General features: G+C 36.8%; 1 protein-coding gene across 1 annotated transcript in view; it reads left to right on the top strand.

Moving 5' to 3' along the window:
- The first annotated feature begins 21 nt into the window (after nucleotides 1-21).
- Nucleotides 22-10,732, top strand: part of LOC135480333 (neural proliferation differentiation and control protein 1-like) — a 34,135-nt gene continuing 23,424 nt past the window's right edge. The window contains exons 1-2 of the mRNA XM_064760156.1: nucleotides 22-138; nucleotides 10,528-10,611. Coding sequence (XP_064616226.1) covers nucleotides 66-138; nucleotides 10,528-10,611 — 157 coding nt within the window. The 5' untranslated portion in view covers nucleotides 22-65. The remainder of the gene's footprint in view (nucleotides 139-10,527; nucleotides 10,612-10,732) is intronic.

Here is a 10,732-nt window from a genome sequence, read left to right as displayed (position 1 = left end):
TGTCAGCAGCAAGATGTCGCCGTGAACAGTGGAAGGTACGGACAGAATTCGGGGGCAAAAGAACCATGTCTTGGCGACTTGTTATAGCAGTTATTCTGCTGTCGCTGCCAGGATACTACACACTATCAAGACATGAACGTAAGTATCAAAATTTTTCTGGAAATCTGGAAATATCTTGTCTTAAAATCGCGTGTGGAAAACGTCAGCTGCCGAATTTCCCGTGGCTGTGGTTAGCATAGGGTATAATCATTATCAGGATCGAGTCCATGGGATTTCTGGAGAGCTACAGAAAACGTTTTACAGATAATCACCACAAGGACTAATTTGGCTTACATATACGTATCCAAGCCAGAAAATACTAGTGTAAACCACTCATGATGATGACAAACAGTGTGTTTCATTCTTGTCCAAAGTTTGACAGGTACATGTAGGCCCTATATTTGAAATGCTAGAAATAAATACACCAATCGGTGATGTGACAGCATTTGTAAGTAAGATTTATATATTCAACACTACTCCCTCTGACGGTCATTGCCAAAAGAATTCGTACTAAAGTGTGTTGTACCCGATATGCCTTACCTTTTCTTCATTACTGTTCAAAGTATGACAGATCACAGTCACTGAACCTCTATCATTATCTTTGAAATACATCTACATGTTATCAAGGACATGACATTTCCTTGTGGAGGTTGCATTTACCTAAGTGGCCTTCATGGGAAAATTGAAATGTTAAAGAATTTCGGTATTATATAATATAGTATCAGTATTATCATATGAAAGAAATTTTATGGCTTATCTGTGATATTTAAAACCACCAGCAATTACAGATGCATGCTGTTGCTGTCACACAATGTTTCTATTCATCTGGAACCAGATTAGAAACAAATATATTTTCACTTTGAAATTATGAAACTTGGTTGTCCAAATGCCTATTGTCGTAGTTTCTTTCCCTTGTATATTTACAATGTACATGTACTTATCATGCACTATTGTTTTTAAAATTTGAAATTTATTTTCTGTAAATCAGAGTCAGAGATATTCTCCACAGGCAGCCAGCCATATTTGTCACATTTTGCAGTGTAAACGAGCATTTATCAAGACTTTGAACACTAAGCTGTTATATTCATGACAGGTGGCAGGCATTAGATGACAGATGGTCAGCTCTGAAAATGGTATTCGTATAGCTCACCATAAATGTAGTGTAAATTACTCTAGTTCCTCAGCGTTTGGTTTAGTGGACAACATTGGTTGGGTTGGTCAGTTCCTTAATTCACAACGTCAGAAGAGTATAATTTTATCAGTTTCCAAACAGTGAAGTCCTCAGAATCTGCATGAATAAACATCTTGCAAACATTAAAATAAGTTGAAGAATAACTGTACATACATGTAAATGCATGTATGATACTGTAATACTGAAAGAAACTGGGAAAAAGGCTGGACGTGGGTTAATATCTTAAGGGCTGATAGATGTACATTCATTTTATTATATTATCAAGCATGTGGTATAAACAATTTAAATCATCAATTGAGAGGATTAATAATAAAAAAAAAAGAGGAAAAAAACCCCCCAAAAACAAAAAGTGCAGTTTTATACAGTTGGGTTGGGAGCTTTGTTGGATTACCAAGGTCATTTCAGTGCCTCCTACACCTACCCATAAAAATGATAAAATGATAATTATATGTGGGTTAAAAATCTTTGAGTGCTGCATGTTTGACACCAATCAGATAAACAATTAAATAAATCTCTTTTCTATGTAACCCATTCATGAAGTCATACGTGTAAAGAAAGTAACCAGTTTTAGTCGGATTTGGCATCGTTCAGCTTGTACAAGATGATATCACGATATGTCTGCCATTTGCTTGCAATCTGTTATATGGTACCTAGTTCTACCGATATTGCAACCTCTCTGACAGTTTCCACGGCAACTCCACATGGCTGGTCAACCATCACTTTCAGAACTGTTTCCACAGTGGCCAATATTTCCCCACGTCTTGTTGAAACACTCGCAAGCCTTGTTGAGGGAATAATTGATCGCTGTGGGTGAGCTGCCAATATCGTTGTCATGCCTGCTGATGGCAGGTTGGTGGTGGGAGCCTCCGGCTAGCACACTTACAGGAAAGGAGGGGGTGGAGATGGGGGAAGGGATGCAATGCTGCTACAAAAGCAGCTTAGAATTTGGTCAATATTTTCCAGAGTTAATTACAGAGCTTTGCATGCTTGTCCTAGCTGGGTATTCAAACTGCCTTAATTAAATTGGTGGATAAATTAAAAGGTCCTTAGACCTAGATAGGAAAGGTTGTTAAAATGTAAGCAGTCTTTCCATTTTTATTTATTTATTTATCTTTTTTGGTCATTTATTGCCTAGTGTTATACTTATGGTTTTATAAAAAAAAAAAACTGGACTGTTGTGGGTGTGAAGGCATTTAAGGTTGTACGTGCAAGTTATTGAGGTAGCTTATAAGGTATGCAAAGATACATGGACTTAATCATGCTGGTCATTTCAACTGTTTGATATGCAAGAAGATTTATATACTGTTTCAACATGATGAGTAACAAACTTGTTAGTTGTTGATGTTTCATCCCCCAGTTGATTGCCATATAGAAGTTATATCTTTTGTTTCTGGCTCCTCCAACCGCGAGACTGACTACCATTGTACATATGGTCAAATATAAGGCTCTTCTGATACCTTTTACAGGTGCATTTTAGCATACCTTAAAAAGCTCGATTTATGGGAAATATTTTGCGAAATATTTATCTGTAGTGTTTGAATAGAAAAAAAAAACGATTTGTATTCTTGTGTACTGACTGTAAAAAACTTTGTATTTAGTGTTGACACTAATTTGGTATAAGAGGCATGAAGTCCAGGTTTCTCTATATTTGAAAATATTTTAGCCCAAATTAGCCTCCATAAAAGGGTGCCCAAATTAAAAAAGCTCTATTTTGTCTTGGCAAGTGAAATGATATAGTGGAGCGCAACATAAAACAGCTAAAACAACTAATTATTCAAACCATTCCAGACTCCAACAATAGACATGCCAGACTTGTGGAAACAGTCTTTGGTCAGTTCATGCAATGTATGACTCACTTAGATGATGATCTCTGGCCCATATTTTGAATAAAATAATGTTTTGAAATTGAGTGCATAATCATGTGAGAAACGGTATTGTCAAAGTACAAACTAATATTTTTTTTTTTTTTTTGATTTTTTTGGTCTTTTTGGACCAGTTCAAAAGTTCATAATGACTTATTTTGTAAGGATAATTAATTGTGATGGAAGAGAATAGATACAAGTCACAAGTGAGATCTTCATAATGTAGGGTATAGCCTGGAGTGCTAACATCACTTAATAATACATGTATTGCTCCTAGTTCACAACATCAATATACATGTACATCATTATGTAACAATGCAGGGTTGGAACTGCAGTTGTAATTATAACTGATCATCAATTATATCTAAGCACTTTGATATAATTACAGCCTATATCAACATTCTCCACGAGGAGAGTCTCGGCAGACGTAACTGGAAATGTTTCCGTTTTAGGTAAATGTACATGGACGTCTGTGACTTCATGTATATTGTTGTATGACTTGTATTCATTGGAGTCCTGATTGGGCCAGGCTGTTTAAGTGTTGGCTCACTGTGACTGTCAGCTGAGTACCTTTGAGTAATGAGATCGCATGTTAAAATCCAGCTCTAGCTACTGCCGCAGCTTCAAGTCAGAAGTGTTTTTAAATAGCGGTATTATGTTGGCACTCCCATCTCAGTTTCTTCCAACCATCGAGTCCACGTAGACGTGAAAAGCTTTAGGCTATGGTGTTCAACAGCAATCAGACAACACCAATTTCAGACGGACAAAGATGTAAGAAGATAGTTACAGCATTCTTCTAGTTGGGTACACTTTGGGAGTGTACTACATGTGCTAATAATTCTGATTTGAACAGCTTATAAACTTTTGTTTGTGTTGTAGAAGATACAGGTTTTCAGGATGTTTGTTTTATATATATATATTTTTTTTACTAAATAAAAGTTTTTTTCTAAATTTCTCAGGAAATTATGGAAAATTTGAATAATTTTAGCATGTATCAATTTTGCCTCTGTCGGGACTTTAAATAGTTCTATGCCTTGGTTTATACTAACGGTGATAGAACTGTGTAAAGGCTGTACTGATTTTAACAGTTTGTGCACATGCACGTGCATATATACAGTGATCACTGTTCACAGTACTGTACATGTACAGTGATGTGTGAATACATATACAGTACAACAAAAAAGTGACCACTATAAACACGCGTGTGGTATGGTGGTCACTTTTTTGTTGTACTGTACATTGTATACGGTAGGGCTATGCTGTAGGCTGTAGTTGTATATAAAGGTAAATTACAAGCTATGATCCTGTAAATAACTGTGCGGAGCCCACCTGTTCAGGTGAGAACAACTGTTGTGTGTTCTAAAGGTGGATGTGAGACACCTGTATGAGTGATACAGCTTCATACATGTATGTACAGGTAGACACAGATGCATCAGCTGGAGGGTCTGTGACTCATGTATATATACATACATATATGTATATAGTAGGGGCTTTAATAGGTGTAGACGTTTGTCAGGTGTTTTTTCCCTGGCTAGGTGTGGTGGCTTCCTAAACCAATAAAACGCCTGCACATTCCTTTAGAGGAAAATATTGTTTTATAGCTCAGCATCTAAAGAAACAATAATAAACTAAAGTTGACCTGGGAAGTGGCTATATTTTATGTGTGAAGTGAAAGATTTCTGGTATTTCAAAGTGCGCATATCACGGAACTTCACATTTAATTGGCATTGGCTAACAAATGATGAAGTACACATAAAAGATAACATCGGGAAGTATAGGGAAATGAACAATGATAGAATTTGAGAACTATGTTTGAATTAATTGTGTTTTAGGTAGAAAAATCTGCACGTGTATACTGTGCTGTACATGAGTTGAATGCTGGAGTTACTTTGTGTTGCTGTGAAGGAGTTTTTTTTTATTAATTTCCGTATTATGTGCATTCTTTTAAAGTTTTTCAAAAATTCAAAGAACGTCGCAACCTGTTTCGTAACTTCATGACTGTCGTATAAAGACTGTCTTGAAATTCACTCATAACATTCGGCTAGGTGGGAACAAGGCTCTTTATTCTGAAACATTTATTGATTTATTTGATTGGTGTTCTACACTGTACTCAAGAGTGTTTCACTTATATGACGGCGGCCAGCATTATGGTGGGAGGAAAACGGCAGAGCCTGGGGGAAACCTACGACCATCCCCAGGTTCCTGGCAGACCTTCCCACGCACAGCATTCTGAAACAAACTGTACTCTGTATGTATATAGTGCACAAAGGAAAGAATACATAGGTAGAATGGATAGAAATTGTAACAGTGAATACAAGGCCTATACTCCGATAGACTGTCCACTATAGATGGGACTCTACCTGGATGGGTAGAGTAAGGTGATTTTTAATCCTTACATGTGTATTTATTAATTTGAATATTTAATTTATATGAAATATTATTTCTTGAACATGATCAAAGATGTTAATTATTTATTGAACACAATCAGACGCTTGAATTATTTATTGAACACAATCAGTGATATTATTGAAATAGTGAATCTTCATCATGTGTGAATATTTTATGAAGACCACTTTTTCATATATAAATAGCCAGGCATTTTGGAATCATCCTTATAATCAGGTTAGCAGACTGACATGAAGCCTAATCTATTTTTCACGCGTGCTCTCTTTAGTCATGGACACCAGATTGAAGAAAGGTGAGCTAAAAAAAAAAAAAACTTAAGATATTGGTGGTTCTTTGTCGTCTATATCTAATCTTGCAAACACTCTTGCTCATGTTGCTTTGGAAAGCCAGAGAACTTTGATATGGATACAATGTATCATCAAATCATTGTCAAGGGGCGGAACTTGTGAAGTAGCGCATGTACTCGAGTTGACAGCTTGTTTAGATAGTTGTCAGGAGCAGATCGTGTTTGCTTATAAACTGTTGCCCATGAAAGACATAGAAACATGAAAGGGATCGAGATTCCCCAATTATCAGCTCGGTATTACTGCCACCGGGGATAGCCTACAAGTTCCTGCAGGTATAAAGAGTTTGGACACCTGGCCTTGATCATCTGGGGGCAAGCTTTAGTGTATTGTGTGTGCATGTGGAATGATAAAATGTCCCATTTCTGTGAATTTTTGCTGCTGTTAGGAGAACTCCTAGTATAGATATGGGATAACTTTCCAATCTACGTATGAGTAAGGTTATGGTAAATGAGCTAAAAGTTTGCCCTGAGATGGGTACATGTACAGGAATGCTCATTTAGGTGTTACAATGGGAGTACCGCTGATGACATTTTATGTATTTACCGTAAAATAGCTCAAAATATTGCCTTTCAATATATTAAATATAAGACTTGTATCTATGCGTTTATGAACGATTCCAAAGTTTGAAAAAGTTAAAAAGGGACCCACGTTATAAAGTTTAGGAATTTTATTACCTATTTTGAACTGTAATGCCTGGATAGATTAGGCTAGTATTTTGTGAAAGGTAATTATTTGAGCTATTCTAAATTAATTCAATTGGAGGTTACGCTGATTGATTTTTTGCCAAAAATCTATGATAAGGGATGTGTATGGTCTCTTTAACCTTATGGCAGCCTTCAGTCAAAGCACAGGTAATTCTGTACCACTTGTGAAATATGAGTTGAAACGTGTATTGTTGGCAGCTTGCATGGTTTTGGGGCAAGTTAATTATTCTCATAATGGTGTAAGATTCCAACTGTTAGGATGAAACATATTTCAGGTAACTGCACACCTGTCCATTCTCCTCGTTAATAGTAAGGAGTAGTCTGCATTGTCACCTGGTCATTGATTGATTGCCAGGTTTTGTTGAAGCCATCCAGGCCAATTGTTCATGTTATTTGGCCTTGGGCATAGGTCATTAATGCTGGATTGAAATGTGAGAAATCTGTTAATAACAGTAGAGTTAATTAGGCTGGGTTCATGATGAAGGGGATGTAATAGGCCACTTAATTAATGATACAAGCTTGTTTACCCAGCCAGATGATCTGACCATTGAGGGGCAAGTCTTGGCCGAATGGTTAAGATGCTTACCTGTTAATACATGTAAGGAAGTTTTGAGTTCAAACTCCTTTATGACTATTTAAAGTACTAGTAAAAAAAGTACTACTGTACCGTGTGACCTGTCTGAAATGTTAGACATCTGTTGTTTTTACGAAATATACTATAACATGGGGGCCTGCAAAAAAGTTTCACGAAAAGGTATTTTGCAGGCTGGATGGAGAAAGTAGAGGAGCTGATCAAGCATTTGTGAACTATAGAAAGTTCCCGAAGGGAAAGTGTGTCCTCTGTCTCTCTGGAATGTGTGAGCGCTAAGGTCATTGGTATTAAAATTAATGTTAGCAAAAGTGGTCAAACATATTTAACGAGTGAATTGAACCTTTTTTACTCTTAGCGGCAAGAGTTTGATCTCATAACTCCTGTATAACCAGAAAACCCCAAGCAGTGATTCATTTCCACATCCAGGCCTTATTAAAATTTCAGTATACAAGCTGGCATGTGTATGTATACATGTTGATTAGTGGTAACATGTGACATTGTGCATATATGTATTATTGATTTAAGCAACTTTTCGCTACAGGCATAATATTGTTTAACCCTATTGAGAACAGTAGCACATTGATCACAACATCAATTATCATACATCATCCTCTTGGGCTTATTTTGTATTTGTCTTCTTTTATGCTGTGATGATGCTCATGGTTTGTTTGACTTGTGCGTCTTAATTATATAAAATAAAGGGGTACAAAATGCGCTGTAAAAGCAGTACCACACACAGATTGAGTGGAACAGAATATCAGATTAGGGGCGTCCAGTGACCTGTGATGCATGACTTCTTTGTGAAACAAGCTGACTTCATTGTCCAACACAAACATTTCGGTCAAGTGAATAATCATGTACATGCAGGTCTTATTTTGTCAGTAATTACAGGCTAAATAAAGCTGTTGAAATTCTTATTAGTAAAGTATGTCCTATATTGACAGCTTTTTGGCACAGGCAGACATGGGTTTGGGGTATATATGTACATTTGTAGCTTCCAAGCTTTAATGAGTGGTTGCTCTAAGGTTACTATTTGTCGTCTTTACAAAGATACATGAGTTCCCATACAGTGTGAACAGATCAGTCTTGTGTCAGGGGCTCTGGGGTTAGTTTCCTGAAGCTGACCTCTATCTGTTTTCCTGGGTTTGCTTCTGTTTGCTTCTTGGGGATTGCTTCTGTTTGTATCTAGAGGATTACTACCATTTGTTTTTATAGGGTTACACGTGCTTCCGTTTGTTTTCTGAGAATTGCTTCTGATTGAATCTTGAAGATTGCTTCTGATTGAATCATGAAGATTGCTCCGTTTTTTGTTTTTTTTTTGACGAATGCTTCCGATTGTATCCTCAGGATTAGTTCCATTTTTTTGTGAGGATTGCTGCTGATAGTATCCTGAAGATTGCTTCTGTTCGGATCCTGAGGATTGATTCTGTTTTGTATCCTAAAGACTCTTGTTGGTTTCTTGGGGATTGCTTCTGTTTGTATTCTGTGGATTGCTTCTGTTTGTGTTCTGTGGATAGCTTCTGTTTGTATCCATAGGAGTGGTTCTATTTGTGTCCTGAGGATTGCACCTGTTGGTATTCTGAGGATTGCTTCGGTTTTGTATCCTAAAGACTCTGTTGGTTTCTTGGGGATTGCTTCTGTTTGTATTCTGAGGATTGCTTCTGTTTGTATCCAGAGGAGTGGCTCTGTTTGTTGTCCTGAGGATTGCTTCTGTTGGTATTTTGAGGATTGCTTGTATTTCATCACAGTGTGGAGAGACCATTGTGTGATGCTAGAGTGTCTTCCTGCCCAAAGCCTGTGTTTCACAGTCCACAGACTACACAGCAGGCTCACACGGACATATTACTTAGCACACCTTTAGGCATAGTGTACAGTCTTTGACTTTACCATTACTATATTGTGGAGCTTTTACCGACAGGACTAACACATGCAGATAGCCACAACTTATGAAATCTTGAGTTGTCAGTGGAAACGGCATATGATTCACGGAGCTGCTTTGTTTATGCTCACTGGGAGAAGCAAGTTTTCAGTCCGCGTTTTGATGTGAACTGCGTGGGTTGACTGGATTCTTGAACAGCAATTGACTGTAGAACTTGCCTTGGGCACAGTTAGCAGAAGAAAATGTCTGTAGTCAAGATGCTAACATGGTTGACCTATACGTGTGTGTTTGTTATTCACCTTGGTCTTGGTTTACTTCCGGCGACCTTCGTCCAAGGCAAAACTCAACTGGACAGTCTGCGGAATTATTTGGTGAAAATTGGCAAGGACTATGATTCGCACATTCAGCATACGTCCGGTTATCCAAAGCATGCTAATGAATGGCCTAAGTCCACTGAAGGTACATGTATAGGCTGATGGACAGTATTTGCCCTTTGTTATTATAGTTTATTTTAGTTTTAATAGAGTTTGATGCAGTGGATATGTGCCTGCATGAACACGAACTTTACGTACTGTAGTTCTTCTAATTTTTGGAACATGTTGTCTGATCTCTTTAGCCAGTGTACATGTACTTGTATAATGGCATGAAGATTTAGACTAGTTCTTTTTTTTTTTATTCTCAAGGCTAGTCCATCTAATGATCAACATATTCATATCTTTACTTTTTTAAAAAGCTGGATGAGAAATGTAATTCTTTGTTTTCAGCACTATTTATATCTGTCCTAAAATTAGAAGAATTAAAGTACAAAATTTCCATTATCGTCTCAACTACTAGGTTTACATTGGAGAATTACATGTACTTCTGCTTTCCAATTGCCATTTTAAATAAGTTGCATTCAGACACTATATCTAAGAAAGTACAAGGAAACTGATCATGAATCCTGAAGAAATAGGTGCATGTATTCCTACAGGCCTTTGCAAATTGTAATGTAGTGTCAGTGACACTTGCTACGTGTGTACACTGTAACCTGTTATGCATGTAGATGTCCTTTTGTACTGATGCTTCCTTTAATAGTAATGAATTAAAGAAGATGTAAAAATACACGGTTATGTATATTAAGACATCTTCTAGATTGACAGTTTTTGTCTGACTATATTATTTTTATTAGTTATGCGTGATATTGTCAAAATATTGCAGATATTTAAATTCTGATACATGTACTACTGATGATCTCATTTCAGGTTCTTAATGCATTTCTGATATTGTGTGATATTTTACAATATTGGTAGCACTTTTTTTGAACTGTATTTGTTCAGGTTTTCAGTTTCAGTTTCAGTTTCAGGTTCAACAGGCTATATTAATGTTTGGTTCTTACCCTAATATTGACAGGTACAAAGACATAACCATCTGAACAGCTGATCATGATCATGATGATTGTTGGGAATAGATAAAAAACAAAAAAATTCATTTTCACCCATCTTTTTTCTTCTTGTTTTTTTTTCACAGGAGGCCCGGCTCAACCAGTCGCAGAAACAAACTCAATCAGCAAGGAATTTGTACCAGATTTCAACATAGACAGAATAGCAGATGGTGAGTTCGGATTTCCCTATAAAGGGACAGAATAAGAAACCAAAAGTAATGGGATTTCCCTAGACCAACACAAGAAATAAGAATACAGGCCATAAACCAAAAGTCTTGAATTTTCCATGTC

Source organism: Liolophura sinensis, chromosome 13 (assembly GCF_032854445.1).
Source record: "Liolophura sinensis isolate JHLJ2023 chromosome 13, CUHK_Ljap_v2, whole genome shotgun sequence".
Lineage (NCBI taxonomy): Eukaryota > Metazoa > Mollusca > Polyplacophora > Chitonida > Chitonidae > Liolophura > Liolophura sinensis.
Note: the sequence above shows the minus strand (reverse complement) of the source record. Positions and strands in the feature narration are given on the sequence as shown.